Source organism: Salmo trutta, chromosome 17 (genome assembly GCF_901001165.1).
Source record: "Salmo trutta chromosome 17, fSalTru1.1, whole genome shotgun sequence".
NCBI lineage: Eukaryota > Metazoa > Chordata > Actinopteri > Salmoniformes > Salmonidae > Salmo > Salmo trutta.
This window is the reverse complement of record NC_042973.1, coordinates 22,506,838-22,523,195: the sequence shown is the minus strand read 5'-3', so window position 1 is coordinate 22,523,195 and position 16,358 is coordinate 22,506,838. Positions and strand designations below refer to the sequence as shown.

The following is a 16,358-nucleotide window of genomic DNA, read 5'->3' as shown; positions in this document are numbered from 1 at the left end:
CCGTGGGAGTGCATTCTGACGAAGAACAGCAAAGGTAATCCAATTTTTCTTATAGTAAATCTGAGTTTGGTGAGTGCCAAACTTGGTGGGTGTCAAAATAGCTAGCCCGTAATGGCGAGCTATCTACTCAGAATATTGCAAAATGTGCTTTTGCCGAAAAGCTATTTTAAAATCGGACATAGCGATTGCATAAAGGAGTTCTGTATCTATAATTCTTAAAATAATTGTTATGTTTTTTGTGAACGTTTATCGTGAGTAATTTAGTAAATTCACCAGAAGTTTGCAGTGGGTATGCTAGTTCTGAACATCACATGCTAATGTAAAAAGCTTGTTTTTGATATAAATATGAACTTGATTGAACAAAACATGCATGTATTGTATAACATAATGTCCTAGGAGTGTCATCTGATGAAGATCATCAAAGGTTAGTGCTGCATTTAGCTGTGGTTTGGGTTTATGTGACATTATATGCTAGCTTGAAAAATGGGTGTCTGATTATTTCTGGCTGGGTACTCTGCTGACATAATCTAATGTTTTGCTTTCATTGTAAAGCCTTTTTGAAATCGGACAGTGTGGTTAGATTAACGAGAGTCTTGTCTTTAAAATGGTGTAAAATAGTCATATGTTTGAGAAATTGAAGTAATAGCATTTCTAAGGTATTTGAATATCGCGCCACGGGATTCCACTGGTTGTTGAGTAGGTGGGACGATTTCGTCCCACATACCCTAGAGAGGTTGAGACCGAGTCTGCGTCTCTCACATGGATTGGCAGACCATTCCATAAAAATGGGGCTCTATAGGAGAAAGCCCTGCCTTCAGCTGTTTGATTAGAAATTCTAGGGACAGTAAGGATTCCTGCGTCTTGTGACCATAGCGTATGTGTAGGTATGTACGGCAGGACCAAATCGGAAAAATATGTAGGAGCAAGCCCATGTAATGCTTTGTAGGTTAGCTGTAAAACCTTGAAATCAGCCCTTGCCTTAACAGGAAGCCAGTGTAGAGAGGCTAGCACTAGTAGCCGAGAGCTTTATGTTTATGACAGTTTGCAATGGAACACATGCAAAAATTGCATGTACTTTCAGAATTGCTTGGGTCCTGTTGGAGAACTTGGGCCGAGATACTGTTCACCTGGCATGAATACAAGTCATCCTGTTTGAGGCCAGGGATGTGCTGATCATCACCATTACCCTTTGTATACACATGCACAGTATGCAGAGAAAAGCATGCTATTCTATTTACATACACCCAAATTAAAACACTGTAAATCCTTCAGAAATAAGTAATACATGGCACATAACCATAAGAACGTTTGAGGTTTGCTTTAGTAACAATGATCATAAACCTGTGGAAGTTTAAAAAATGTATTAGATGAGATAGGAAACATAAAACAGTAGACAGGCAGTGTGGACAAAGAACAGAACTCACAGTGGATGTCAGGAGTAACAGGACCAAGAACATGGTCAGCATTAGAGTACACACGGCACACTGAAATTAAAAGGAACAACATTGTATTTTAAGCACACACACATTCACGGATGCACAAATCCACAGATGTTAATACTTTTGCTGTAGAAGGCAGTTCTGTCTATGTAAATACACATTTGAAACCATCAAACCAAAATATGGACATGTGCTGGGTTTGTGGTGGAATCAGTGACGGGAACAATGTTCCATATTTGTACCTCTGTGCAATTCACATTTCCCTTACTGCACAACCCACTTTGCTGAGGTCCACATTTCACCAAAAATATGGTATGAAACATGTTGTGCATTGTGGATACATTTACACACCAGCATATCTACACTGATTCTGAGCTGGAGGCATTCTGTGCAATCACCCAAGCATTATGTGTCTTGTGTAGTGGGAAATGCCTTAGCCCCAGATGGTTTCCAGATAAGCTAACCCCACTACTGCCTCATATTTTGAAAGTGATACTCCTTTAAACACTAAAATGGCTCTTATGGCCTCACATCTCTACTGAACATAGGCTCGAGCTGCTCACTAAAGTGTATAGCTAGAATCTGTCATCTCCAAAGATCAAATGGGATTGATGAAGAACAGGTGTTCTTTATTTTATGGAAGGCAAAGTATGTGGACACCCTGTTGCTGACAGGTGCATACAATCGAGCACACGGCCATCCAATCTCCACAGACGAACACTGGCAGTAGAACGGCCCGCACTGAAGAGCCCATTGAAGAGCACAAACCAAGTGTGGCAAACAGTGGAACTGAGAGTAAGTTATGTTAAGCTGTTGAGTAATCAGGTTATCATCTCTCCCGTCACCTTCTTGAACAGAAGTAGTTGTCATGTCACACAAACATGTTTAGTTTCTGTTCCTGATTTCTTCCTTACCACACACAAGACATACTCCAAAAATTTTATTCTCATCATTTTTGTCTTCCCTATTTTTCTTCTCTTACCGTTATTCTCATCAGCACCACCCACCACATGCCTTGTGGCATATTGCACAAGAGAGAGTCACAGATCCCCTTTCATATTTACATGGTTCTTAGAGCAACTGGTCTCACATCCACACTGTCCTCTGGCCAAACATGAAGTCCTCTCTGGTGTTCACATTGATGTTCACTGGGCTTGTCTCCATCCTCCCTCAGGTAAGGACAATGTCCTGCTCAGCCCAGAATACATGTTTTCTATATGACATGTAGGAACAATAAGCAACAGCAAAATCTTTAAAAAAAAAAATGTCAATAATGTTCTGCAGGTGTGTACTATAATATTGTTTGCTCTCTCATTTCTCCCAGTCTTCGCCCAGTGACTGTGTGTGTGACCTGAAGAACTCTGAGCACCCCTTCCCTCATGACAAGCTGCAGACTGTAGAGAACGGTGCCTCAAAGTGCACTAAAAACATCACTCCACAGCAGGTAAGAGACATGCTTCGGAAATCCTATTTCTAAATTCCCACTTTCTCTAAAATAATTACTACAAATAGTGAGAAACAGATCTCTGATATTTCACATAATTTAATTGTGAATCAAATAAGAAGAAGCAGATATTTCACATTTCATTGTGTATAAAAGTAAATAAAGTAATAGCAGATGTTCCCTACAAAAGGGTCATTCTGCTGTCCCCAAAGAAGAAGCCTTTTTGCTTCCAGGTAAAACCAGTTTTGATTCCAGGTAGAACTATTTTTGGTTCCAGGTAGAACCATTGTGGGTTCCATGCTATGGAAAGGGTTCTACATGGAACCCAAAACAGTTCTACTTGGAACCAAAAGGGTTCTATCTGGAACTATCAAGGGTTCTTCAAGGGTTCTTCTCTAGGGACAGCCAAATAACCCTTTTAGATTCTACATAGTACCTTTTTTTCCAAAGAGTGTATCTCCTGTTCACCTGTAGGCTATGGAGGTGGAGGGTCTGTTGCTGGGTCTGAAGAGGCGTCTACCCCAGCTGGAAGCTGATGTGTCAGTGCTGGAGCAGGAGGACGATGGGGATCTGTATGGGACGGTGTCTCTTCAGGTCATAGAGAACGAACTGTCTGTGATCCAGAACCTCATCGCCAAACTCAACAGTACCACTCACAGCCACCAACGCCTCAACACAGACACTGCTGAACAGGTAAGGAGCCTTACTGGAGCTCAAACTCTATTTTACTCAAGAAGTTGCCTAAAATACTTTACCTTAGCAATGGTCATGCCACATCTGATTAAAAATGCATTATAGTTACATTATATACTGTATGAACATGTATGACTACCATATACAGTATGAGTTTAGAGGTGTTGTAAAGAAGTGTCAATTTTCTTTTGTAAATTTTATTTCACCTTTATTTAACCAGGTAGGCTAGTTGAGAACAAGTTCTCATTTGCAACTGCGATCTGGCCAAGATAAAGCGTTACACATGGAATAAACAAAACATACAGTCAATAATACAGTAGAACAAAAGAAAACAAAAAGTCTATATATAGTGAGTGCAAATTAGGTAAGTTAAGGCAATAAATAGGCCATGGTGGCGAAGTAATTACAATATAGCAATTAAACACTGGAATGGTAGATGTGCAGAAGATGAATGTGCAAGTAGAGATACTGGGGTGCAAAGGAGCAAGATAAATAAATAAATACAGTATGGGGATGAAGTAGGTAGATAGATGGGCTGTTTACAGATGGGCTATGTACAGGTGCAGTGATCTGTGAGCTGCTCTGACAGCTGGTGCTTAAAGCTAGTGAGGGAGATATGAGTCTCCAGCTTCAGAGATTTTTGCAGTTCGTTCAAGTCATTGGCAGCAGAGAACTGGAAGGAAAGGCGGCCAAAGGTGGAATTGGCTTTGGGGGTGACCAGTGAGATATACCTGCTGGAGCGCATGCTACGACCTGGCAGCTTTCCAATCTTGGGAATCTCAGACGATACGAAAGAGAAGTTGAACAGGCTAGTAATAGGGGTTGCAACAATTTCGGCAGATAATTTGTGCTCTTATTCTCCATGGACTTTACAGTGTCCCAGAACTTTTTTGAGTTAGTACTACAGGATGCAAATTTCTGTTTGAAAAAGCTAGCCTTAGCTTTTCTAACTGCCTGTGTATATTTGTTCCTAACTTCCCTGAAAAGTTGCATATCACGGGGGCTATTCGATGCTAATGCAGAACGCCACAGGATGTTTTTGTGCTGGTCAAGGGCAGACAGGTCTGGAGTGAACCAAGGACTATATCTATTCCTAGTTCAACATTTTTGGAGTGGAGCATGCTTATTTAAGATGGTAAGGAAGGCACTTTTAAAGAATAGCCAGGCATCATCTACTGACGGGATGAGGTCAATGTCATTCCACGATACCCCGGCCAGGTCGATGCTCAGTTTGATTATATGTGTTGAGGAATGATCAGGTGCTCTTCTTCCCAGCTGCAGAAGCTCAAAGAAGAGATGGGGAAGCTGGAGAAATTTGACAACATGCAGGTGGTCAGGGGAAAGGAGGTTAACAAACGTCTGAGGAGGGACTTGGACCAGTGCCAGAACGGCCACCATCCTACTGCCCCACCCCCTGAACCTGCACCTGGTTTGTCTTCTCATGCCTTCTCCCACAGCAACGCCTGTATTGAAATCTAAAACTTTTTGCATTTGAAGAGTTTTTTGATACTCTGGTGTCACTGTCATCATGTTCATTCTGTGTCTCATGTAGGAAACTGTCCCCTGGGACACCTCCGGAGCGTGACTGGTCCCAACACATATTCAGTCACTGAGTATGGTGCCTCATATGCTTATGGCTCCTGGGGTCGCGACCCCAAACCTGCTGCAGGGAAGGAGAGCTGGTTTTGGATAGTGCCTTTGACTTCAAGCAATGTCTTCTCTAACTTTGTGAGACTTTATAGCAGCCTGAGCTCTCTGGTTGTGGGGGTCAGTGTTCCAGGCAGTGTGGCAATTCACTCCTCCAACCCCACCACCAACACCATCCAGGGGCCTAACGTTGTAATGTATGGGGACGCCCTCTACTACAACTGCTACAACAAGGACGCTGTCTGCCGCTTCAACATCACAGCAAAAACAGTCACCACCATGGACCTACCCAAAGGTACAGGGTTCAACAGCAAGTTCAACTTCTGCCATCTGGATGCTTGTTATGGTTACACTGACATGGACCTGGCTACTGATGAGTCTGGTGTCTGGGTGATCTACAGCAGCCCTGATAACTTTGGTAACCTGGTCCTCGCTGAGGTGGTCCCTGACAGTCCTCCCACCCTGGGCCGGACCTGGACCACTTCAGCTCACAAGCGTGCTGTGACCAACACCTTTATGGCGTGCGGTGTGCTCTACGCCACGCGATACCTGAGTAAGGAAGCAGAGGAGATCTTCTACTCCTTTGATACTGTGAGCGGCCGGGAGCGTTATGACATCGGTATGGAGATCAAGAAAATGTCCACCAACATCCAGTCCCTCAACTACAGCCCTGTTGACCACATGCTGTATGCCTACAGTGATTCGATGGTTGTTTCCTACAAGGTTCATTTTGGGTAAACTTTATATAACTTGACAGTGTGTATTTTGTTGTGTGCAGATCTTTACCCCCTCCAGCATCAGTGGAAGCAAGAGAAAAACACATGGTCAATAATTTTTTATAAAACCAGTGTTGCAAAGAAATGCAAATCCATGATTAAACATGTGACTATGCTGACAGTTTTTATTTGTTTTTCATTACATGTTCAATACATGGACAGAGACCACTTACAGTACATATATTTCAACTTTACATTTCACATTTTATGACGAAGCAGATAAGATTCAACCCTACTATCTCTGTGAACAGAAACAATGCTGGGGAGACTCCTGTGAAACCAAACAGTCAGAAAACAACTTTTTCCTCAATATAAATCAATCAATAATACTGTGGTAATGATAATACACGAGGACCAATAATACCACAGATAACTCCATTCTATTGTTATATAAAAAGAGGAACTCAAGGAAAGATGAACCAAAATGCGGAATGTGTCACAATACAATAGTGTTGGAGTGCTCTTTCAGTTAGCCTGTTCTAAAAACAGTGAGTATCTACAGTACAAGGAAGATGTGGAAGGATTTGGGGTGTAGGGTAGGGTGGTCAGGATAGCAGGTACAAGCCCTAGGGGGTAATGGCGGTGGGTGGGTGGAAGGGGGCACTTTGACTATACTGTACAGCACTTCAATGGGGCAAATTACATTCAGGGCCCCCTAGGCAGTATGTTTGAGACTGAGGAAGAGGGCAAAATGACAGCAACAGTAGTCTTACAGAGAGAAAATGAATGAAATTCATGAAATTCACAACGTTGAATATCACACTCCAGTGCATGCAAACAGATTGGAGGAGTAGAAAGGAGTGTTTGTTGTTATGACTTGTCCCAATATCCTCTCACCAAAGCCCATTTTACATGTTTTATCACCCCTCTATTATCCCCGTTCAGAACATTTTGTAGACCCATCGCTCTTACACTCTGCATCTTCACAAATGAAAATGCCTCATTCATCCAGATAGAATCTCTCCTCATCCCTCGCTCTTTCCTACAATCTTCGCTGCAGCCCCCCTGGGGTCCCTTGCACATTGGCACACTGTTGCTAGGCAGCACTATGAACAGAAAAGTGACCTCAGCTGATAGCCCTTTTGGCACGACTGGATGTGTCTGTGAGGGGCGGGGAAGCTTGTGGTTTTGGTTGGAGGTGGTTGGGGGTGGGTGTTGCCCTACATTCTGAGCTTGGAGCAATGGGCTCCAAAAAAGCCCTGCCCCTTACAGACAGTCCCAGGAAGCACCCCTGCGGTAGTAGTTATCCCACTTCACCCCTGTTGGGGGAAACAGAGAGATTGACATTCAAATAGACGACAGGGAGCAGTTACTGAAAATAAGGAATGCAAATAAAAATTTTACTGTGCAAATTGTCAGGGACCCCAGTTCCTCAAAGGACTAGCCTGACTCAATGGGTAGTCCATCTCAGCAGCTAGCAGCACACACCTAGCCTCTACAGTCACAACGACCAGTATTCCAGCTCAATATCATTGGGAAAAAGATCTGTGGGATGTTAGGATATTGATTCTCTATGTAAGTTATGCATGGGTATGGATGTAAATACAATAACATTTGTTTTGTGATGACACATTGACAGTGTGTTTGCGTGTATGCGTGCGTTTGTGTGGGCACGCGTGTGTTTTGTGCTACTGTGTCAAGAAGTGCCGATATACTTTGGCTCGGTTCCCTTACAGAGCCCAGCCCTCATAGGTAAGTGTGTGTGTGTAGCTTTGGTATATTCTTTGTGTGGGGCTGAGTGCTGTAGAAGGAGAGGCCAGCTATAGTCCCGTCCTGTGGTGCTGACATGAGAGAAGAACATCTCACATCTAACGGATTCTGCCTTGGTGCCTAGGTCTGGTTTGGTTTGGGTCAAAATGTGATTGTCATTTGGGGGACCATTAAGAACCGATCCTCAGCAGAACCACTTCCATGTTGGGGAGGTGGAGATGACCGTGGACACACTAACTATTTAGGAATGGATGCTCCTACTAGTGGCTATATGGGTATATAGAATCACACTAGGTTAATTTATGCTTCTGTATGACAATCAATGGGAAAGCCACATGGCATGGGATGTGGTGTGGGAATACTAGTGCCTGTGACACTGATGCATCCTTCAGTTAGAGAGGCATATCCACTGTGTGATGTAAAACTCTCTAAAATATAATAGGTTGTGTGCTGCTTTCTGTCAAATCTGGGACCTCCCAGACAAAGGCCCATAATCTCTGCTGTCCTATCGTTCAAGACAAATAGCATGAATAGTACCAACTACAACAACATGTCCTCTTGCTAGCATGTCTTTTCTCCAATGACCAACGACCTTCACTGACTACATACAACCCACTTAACTACCATCATTGATCACCTCACAGAGATTTTCAGCAGACAAGCGAATGAGTGTGGGAGGGGTCTGAGTGGAGGGGTGAGGGTGCCAGGGGGCAGATGGGGCTCAGGGTGTGAGTGAAGGGAGGAGGGGGGCAGGTTTAGGGCAAGGGGAGGAAAAGGCAAAGGGGAGAAGACACTGAGCAAAACAGAAATGACACACAAAAGCAAAACTGCTTATGAAGTTTAAGGGAAAGAGTAATACGTTGGTGTCAGTTTTTACAATGAGGGGAGGAGGTGACAGAAGTTGTCAAATACTGAGGGATTTGGGGTAATACTACAACAAAGACAGAGAGATAGATAGAGAAGACATCCTCCACCAACCATTTAAAAGTAGAAACTCCTATCTCTCTCTCTCTCTCTCTCTCTCTCTCTCTCTCTCTCTCTCTCTACCTCTCTCTCTCTCTCTCTCTCTCTCTCTCTCTCTCACTCTTTCCCTCTCTCTCTCTCTCTCTCTCTCTCTACCTCTCTCTCTCTCTCTCACTCTTTCCCTCTCTCTCTCTCTATCTGTCCCTATCTCCAACCCACGTCTGTCTGTGTGTGTGTGGGGGTTCAGCAAGACACTTCCATGGTGTGGCTGACCTGGCCCTCATTGCTGTCAGAGTGTGTAAAACCCCGGATACGAGAGCTCTCAATGGAGCTGCCACTGGTCAGGGAGGCCGTCCGGGAGCGGGCCAGACGGGTCATACTGGCAGAGGGCACTGAGAGAGAGAGAGAGAGAGAGAGAGAGAGGGAGAGGGAGGGAGGGAGGGAGAAGGAAAGAGAATGAGTGAGAGAGGGGGGGTGGATGGAGGGAGAGAGAGAGAGAAAGAAAGAACAAAAGAGGGGAAGACAATATTTGCATTTAAACAATGACAAAGCTAAGTCAGTATGAGCTAACCACTGGGAGAAATGGGACAACATGCCAATGTGTAAACTGAAAAGTAACACCCAAGCCGCTAGTGCGGCAAGGCAGCTAGCTGTAACAAACATTCCTGCTAGCTATGGATGCTTCAGAGTTTCTGTAAAGCCATCAACATGTGCCTGCAACTCTGCATGCAGACACATTCCCCCTGCTACAGTACAGCAGGACCATGCAGTGGGACTGGGAGGAAAGTCTGAACGCTGCAGAGGAGTTGATCTCCGTCAGCTACCCCTCCTGCAAGCGTTATCCTGCTCCTGAACTTATCTGGGAAGATTTTGCAATTGTCTTAGAGTAGAGCTATGACCATTTTATTGCATGGAAAACATGAACCTTGTGTAACAATTACCAAAAATCTTCAACTTGGGAAGTAGCAGTCCTAACACTTTGGGAGCTCAGTCTGAAGGTATGTTTTCCATGGAGGCACATAATCCCAGTGCACATGCTCATCCATTTAGCTGCAGTAAAGGCAGGTACTTCAAAACATGCCTATTGGCTATAATTCTCCATTTAAAATATGACAAGTTCTATCCTAGTCGTTTCCATGCAAATATTTCTCAAAAAGTTGCTTCACTTGGACACTACAATGTGCCAATGAGTGTTCAACACTGGATCATAATTAACTGTATGCCATGCAAAGAGCAAGATAGGGAATGCAATGGCAGGGATGGGAAAAAAGTAGCAATAGCATATTTTTCCTTAGGCTGAGGAAAAACGCATTTAGAAAATAAATACAAAATGTAATAAAATCTTTAAGATTGCCAAAGACCAGATATCAAGCGCTAAAACAAAGAACATTTTATAATAAGTCAAAAGGCAGATGTGTGATCAGAGCATCATCACTGCACATGTAGGGGAAAAAGAGAGGAGGTCAGAGGTCAGAGGTGAACAGCAAACAGGAAATACCTGGCCCTCCACTCAACCTCCGATCCTTCACATACGCAACTGAGAGAAGGCAGGAAAACAGAGGGCAAGATTAACACAACAGGTCCCTGCAATAGACATCACACCAAACCAAACAACATACTGTATTCACAACATATTCACAACACAGTCAGAACACGGTCTCACATTCAGAACAACGCAACGTACAGCCAGAGTCTAAACAGAGGATTAAAACACACGAGGGGGAAGAACAATGTATTTCTAAGGTACAGTATGGAGAGAGAAACTCAATCAAGGCAGTGGTGCCTAGTTTCTGAGAGACCACAAACCAACACACACACAGTCTCATACACTCACTCATATGTGACAAATGATTGTAATCTGGTTCTAGATACTTACTGTAGCCCATCCCCTGGAGGAAGTACTTGAATGCTTCGGACAGTTTTCCAGGCTATAAAACAACAAGGAGAATAGGGTAAGAAACTTGACCTCCTTAGACTCTGTGTAACCCTGACCCCAGATGAGGTCAATGACCTCTGAGGAGTGCTGTGGTGAGTCCTATAGAGACAACCCTCTCATGGTGGCAGAACGCTTTATAAAAAAGGAACTTGAGGGTCGGTAGAGGGTTATAGGGAGGCACCATGTAGAGGTTGAGGGGCATTTTAAACAGGAAGTTAGGGCTCATCTGAGAGTTGTGTCAGAAGTAAAGGGAGGATGCATAGAGCCATCTGAAGGCAGTGTTCTGACCTGTGTGAGCTGAGGGAGGCCACCAGAGTCAGCCATCTGAAGGGGAGAACAGGAACAGAACCATAGTTAGTAATACACAATATCTTTATTTCAAATCGTTTAACAAACTACAGCATGTAAAATCTAATTCATTAACTAATTAATGAATTATTTGAATCAATAAAGACAATCCAATAAAGACGAATAGTCTTCAACATTACTTTGCACTCATACCTTTAAGAAGGTGGTGTTGGTTGGGTCAAGTTTGGAATTGCATTCGACCTTGAGAAAAACAACAACATATTATACGATGAGGGCCAAGTTGCTTGGATATTAATATTCTCAGATAAAAAGATTTCAGGGATGTAGATGTTGTGAATGGAAGATACGGTTGGAGGGAGGCGGGGGAGTGGGGAGGGAGGGAGGGATGACCCAGATAATGCAGTCTGCTGCAGTGATGAGTCATTCCAACACACATTTGAGGCTGCGAAGTCACAGCCAGGGGTGTGTACAGATGTGCGCTGGCACACACCCATCTCTCAGAACAATAACAAAGAAATGGAGAGACGGCTTTCTAGGTCAAAACAGGTCCCTGGCCCTCTATCCTCTTTCTCTCTCTCCCTCTCCTCTCTCTCTCCCAAGATGAAATGAGCAGCAGGGTTCTTCACATCAAATAGCATCAAATATTAAAGTGACCTCCATCTGATTTTAATCTCTGTCTCTCTCTCTCTCTCTCTCTCTCTCTCTCTCTCTCTCTCTCTCTCTCTCTCTCTCCAGATAAAATGAGCAGCAGGGTTCTTTACACCAAATAGCATCAAATATTAAAGTGACCTCCATCTGTCATATCTCTGTTTTTCATCTCTGTCTTCATATCTCTCTCTCCCTCACCCCACCTCCTCCCTCCCTCCCCCCCTTCTGCCCTCCCTCCCTAACTAGGTTGTATAAACTCTCATTATACTCCTCTCCTCTTCCCATCCCCTCCTCCCATCATTAAATCTTTCCTCAATTTACTGACCTACTTCTGTTTCTCTCAGTGAGGGCAAGCATTTACCTCTCAGCATGCCAAGTGCAGAGAGCCACAATAGAGGGAGGGAGGGAGGGAGGTGAGACAGGGAGTGAGGGAGATGAGACAGGGAGTGAGGGAGATTAGACAGGGAGTGAGGGATATGAGACAGGGAGTGAGGGAGATGAGACAGGGAGTGAGGGAGATGAGACAGGGAGTGAGGGAGGTGAGACAGGGAGTGGGGGAGATGAGACAGGGAGTGAGGGAGATGAGACAGGGAGTGAGGGAGATGAGACAGGGAGTGAGGGAGATGAGACAGGGAGTGAGGGAGATGAGACAGGGAGTGAGGGAAGTGAGACAGGGAGTGAGGGAGTTGAGACAGGGAGTGAGGGAGATGAGACAGGGAGTGAGGGAGGTGAGACAGGGAGTGGGGGAGATGAGACAGGGAGTGAGGGAGATGAGACAGGGAGTGAGGGAGATGAGACAGGGAGTGAGGGAGTGGAGACAGGGAGTGAGGGAGGTGAGACAGGGAGTGAGGGAGGTGAGACAGGGAGTGAGGGAGATGAGACAGGGAGTGAGGGAGATGAGACAGGGAGTGAGGGAGGTGAGACAGGGAGTGGGGGAGATGAGACAGGGAGTGAGGGAGATGAGACAGGGAGTGAGGGAGATGAGACAGGGAGTGAGGGAGGTGAGACAGGGAGTGAGGGAGGTGAGACAGGGAGTGAGGGAGATGAGACAGGGAGTGAGGGAGATGAGACAGGGAGTGAGGGAGATGAGACAGGGAGTGAGGGAGATTAGACAGGGAGGGGAGAGAGTAGGTGGTAGAGAAGGAAGAGATAGAAATGGAGAGAAGGTGTAGAAGGAAAAGGACTCACCACTCCCTCCTCAGCTGGAGCGTTGTCACCAACAACCAGCATGACGGGGCACCTAGAAACACAGAGCACAGATCAGCATACAACACAAACACACGTACACAAACAGTAAACATGGTAAATCCCAAGTAACCTGTTATGAATGATAAGGGTACTTAAACAATATTAGCCAATGACATAAAGGACCATGGAGAATTGTCTAGTGTAGTAGAGAGACTCACTTCAGGGTCTTGGCATTGATGATGGTCCCGGTGCGGTTCATCTCCAGATCCCTACGGCTGAGAAGGAGAAGAAAACTGTGAGACACACTGCTTACATTCTCTCACAGAATATAGAACTCTCCCCATCTTCCACACGTACACACAGTCTGAAGTTTGTGTTTGTGTGTGTGTGTGTTACCTGTTGTACATGTTCCAGAAGAGCTGCAGGTTGACCTGGTTGACAGTGTTGTTGATCTGTTGACGGTAGCTCTGGACCAGCTCTGTGTTGTTCATCAGCTCCTCCTGTACAACAATCAACTATTAACACAGGTAGACTGAGAGACTGGTGTCTCTGAAAGGTTTATGAGCATAAAATCCTGTAGGCTAGTGTTGTTGTTGTTGTATGAAGTAGCATGTGTTGCCACAAACTGTTGTAGGTGGGTAAGGATTTATCTGGACTGAGAGCTCACCTGGCTAAAGAGGTGGGGCAGCACAGTGTCTGGAAGAGCACTGGTGAGACCAGACAGCTGGAGAGAGAGAGAGAGAGAGAGAGAGAGAGAGAGAGAGAGAGGGAGAGGGAGAGGGAGAGGGAGAGGGAGAGAGAGAGAGAGAGGGAGAAAGAGACAGAGAGAAAGGGGAGGGAGGATGAAAGAGAGATATTATTTCCTTGCACCCATTGCAACAAGAGCAGCCATTTTGATTGTTGGGATAAAATGGCTGCTTTAATAAAGGTAACTATGTTTACATGTTTGCCACAGAGGTGCAGTGTCTGCTACCTTGCCGGTGGCCCAGTCGATCCAGCCCTTCCCGTTGGGGTCAATGTTGAGCAGCACCAGGCCCTCCACCAGGTCAGGGAAGATCAGCTGAGGACAGAGCAGAGCAGGGGTCTGTTATGTTAGATACACCTGGGATCATCAGGCAACACAAATATGAAATTTATGGACAAGCAAAGAACAATAACAGGGAATGACTTACAGCAAATTTGGCCAGGATGTAGGCGCCAGCTCCAACTCCAATGCCCACAATGCTCTTGAATCTGGAAAATTAGAATGGTTTGAATTACTTTAAAGGTTTATCAGTTGTATTAATTCATTCAAAGTTCAACAATACACTCTTAGAAAAAAAGGTGCTATCTAGAACCTAAAAGGGTTCTTCGGCTGTCCCCATAGGAGAACCCTCTGAATAACACTTTTTGGTTCCAGGTGGAACCCTTTCGGTTCCAGGTAGAACCCTTTTGAGTTCCATGTAGAACCCTTTACACAGAGGGTTCTACTTGGAACCAAAAAGGGTTCTCCTATGGGGACAGCAGAATAAACCTTTTGGAACCCTTTTTTCTAAGAGTGTATGGATGATGAATGTACTGTTTACTAGGAGAGAAAGGAAGAGGAGGCCCACTCACCCAAAGTGCTGCACTACGCTGGGCAGCATGCCTGCCAGCTGGTCCATGGTGGGGTACTGGTACCTGTGGAGAGGTGAGGTGAAGACCTTTAGTTAAACAGTGACATGGCAGAGAGAGACATCACTGTAGAAATGATTGTCTATTTGCATATTCCAGTCAATACAATACAATAACAGAGGTGTAAGGAAACATGCATACTTGCATATACGTGTGTGTGTGCAAGAAGTCTCATGTGTGTGTGTACATGCTTGTGTGTGTGTCTGTGTGTCTAACGTGTGTGCATGTGAATGTGGAGGTACTATATATTACCCCTGTGGCATCTGAGAGGCTCCAATCTGCTGTCCAGGAGCATCCACATGACACACCACAAAGTGCTTGGTGATCTCCTGCATGTCCTCATTGTGGAAGAAGCTGTTGAAGCACAGCTTGTCTGTGGAGGGCAGAGACAGAGAGACGAAACACATGAAATATGCATTAAAGAGAGAGAACCTTGAAGGTGGCCATCTGTGCCATTGCTACCCTGTCAGCAGGGAGAATAGATGTGACAGGTATGAGAGAATGGGCAATCAGGTTTCACTGGAACTCATTCCATCAGCATCATCTGGATGCTTGAGCGGTCTTCCAGTAAGTCAGAGTAAATATAAACCAATCTATTTTGATATAGTGCACTTAAACTGAGACATTTAACATTTATATAGTACCTCTTAAAATCTGCAACCGTATCAACAACTCTGATATCAACAACTCTTATATCAACAACTCTGATATCAACAACTCTGATATCAACAACTCTTATATCAACAACTCTGATATCAACAACTCTTATATCAACAACTCTGATATCAACAACTCTGATATCAACAACTCTTATATCAACAACTCTTATATCAACAACTCTGATATCAACAACTCTGATATCAACAACTCTGATATCAACAACTCTGATACCGACAACTCTGATATCAACAACTCTTATATCAACAACTCTGACATCAACAACTCTTATATCAACAACTCTGACATCAACAACTCTTATATCAACAACTCTTATATCAACAACTCTGATATCAACAACTCTGATATCAACAACTCTGATATCAACAACTCTGATACCGACAACTCTGATACCGACAACTCTGATATCAACAACTCTTATATCAACAACTCTGACATCAACAACTCTTATATCAACAACTCTGACATCAACAACTCTTATATCAACAACTCTGATACCAACAACTCTTATACCAACAACTCTGTTTCCCCCCTCCCACCACCGCTGATGTCCTTCTTGTCTTCTGTTTGTGGTGAGTCAGTCAAAAATAACAGTGTTCTACTCCATGGAGCTAAGAAGGTGATAAAAACACTGAGACATTAATACCATCTCATCAAAAACCAACAAACATCATTACACAGGCTAATTAACCGATAACCGGACAGAAATTCAAAGCTTAAATGTGATGAAGCTGATGTGTTCTGTGCTATTTCATTTATCTGGCAGCACACAATGGCAGCGAGGTGATTCTGATTCGCCCACACAGTCAGCCATGTGAAAGACCATTAATCTTCATCCTCCACAGGCGTATTGTCTCCCTGTGGAAACTTGACCCACCTCCTCCCCAGCACAGCACAAGGACACAGTACAGAGTCATATATAGACACAGTACAGAGTCATATATAGGCCAGTGTCTCCTCTATTCTGTCACCTTCTCTCCCCTGTTCTCTCCCCTCTCCTCTCCTCTCCCTCCCTCCATCCTGTGTCTGTGTAGACTGAGTCAGGCTGCAGCGCTGTGGTTCCTGGCAGTGCATACTAATACCCCCAGCTGCAGCTGCAGAGGGAAGGATGGGAGGCAGGCAGTAGAGCAGCTGATCTACAGCGCCGCAATGCTGACCATCCCCCAACAATAACCCCACCCTGCCTGCCTGCCTTCCTGCCCTCCCTCCCCTCACTTTAACACTGCATGATAGGGATGTTTTTCTGACCTACATTTCTCCCTCTTCCTCCCTTT

At 44.6% G+C, this 16,358-nt stretch overlaps 2 protein-coding genes across 6 annotated transcripts in view; one reads left to right on the top strand and one right to left on the bottom strand.

Annotated features, from left to right (window-relative positions):
- The first annotated feature begins 2,486 nt into the window (after positions 1-2,486).
- Positions 2,487-6,123, top strand: LOC115151860 (olfactomedin-4). The gene is made up of 5 exons (XM_029696164.1): positions 2,487-2,613; positions 2,764-2,883; positions 3,358-3,576; positions 4,852-5,005; positions 5,129-6,123. The coding sequence occupies exons 1-5, from the start codon at positions 2,554-2,556 to the stop codon at positions 5,959-5,961; spliced, it is 1,386 nt and encodes a 461-aa protein (XP_029552024.1). The 5' UTR covers positions 2,487-2,553; the 3' UTR covers positions 5,962-6,123.
- A 2,695-nt stretch (positions 6,124-8,818) lies between these two features.
- LOC115151861 (protein NDRG4) overlaps positions 8,819-16,358 on the bottom strand; it is a 37,933-nt gene continuing 30,393 nt past the window's right edge. For 3 of the 5 annotated variants that reach the window (XM_029696165.1, XM_029696168.1, XM_029696169.1), the window contains 13 exons: positions 14,659-14,779; positions 14,350-14,412; positions 13,926-13,986; positions 13,727-13,813; positions 13,421-13,477; positions 13,150-13,253; positions 12,972-13,028; positions 12,754-12,805; positions 11,110-11,157; positions 10,897-10,932; positions 10,549-10,600; positions 10,171-10,209; positions 8,819-9,064 (listed from right to left, as the gene is read on the bottom strand). In XM_029696165.1, coding sequence (XP_029552025.1) covers positions 8,916-9,064; positions 10,171-10,209; positions 10,549-10,600; positions 10,897-10,932; positions 11,110-11,157; positions 12,754-12,805; positions 12,972-13,028; positions 13,150-13,253; positions 13,421-13,477; positions 13,727-13,813; positions 13,926-13,986; positions 14,350-14,412; positions 14,659-14,779 — 926 coding nt within the window. In that variant the 3' untranslated portion in view covers positions 8,819-8,915. The remainder of the gene's footprint in view (positions 9,065-10,170; positions 10,210-10,548; positions 10,601-10,896; positions 10,933-11,109; positions 11,158-12,753; positions 12,806-12,971; positions 13,029-13,149; positions 13,254-13,420; positions 13,478-13,726; positions 13,814-13,925; positions 13,987-14,349; positions 14,413-14,658; positions 14,780-16,358) is intronic. The other 2 variants (XM_029696166.1, XM_029696170.1) reach the window with 1 other exon arrangement.

Bases quoted from the DNA above. Each gene is read 5' to 3' on its own strand.
- LOC115151860 (XM_029696164.1), top strand. From the start codon at position 2,554: ATGAAGTCCTCTCTGGTGTTCACATTGATGTTCACTGGGCTTGTCTCC. The intron at 2,884-3,357 runs GTAAGAGACATG...GTTCACCTGTAG, and splicing joins AAAACATCACTCCACAGCAG to GCTATGGAGGTGGAGGGTCT. The intron at 3,577-4,851 runs GTAAGGAGCCTT...TCTTCTTCCCAG, and splicing joins ACACAGACACTGCTGAACAG to CTGCAGAAGCTCAAAGAAGA.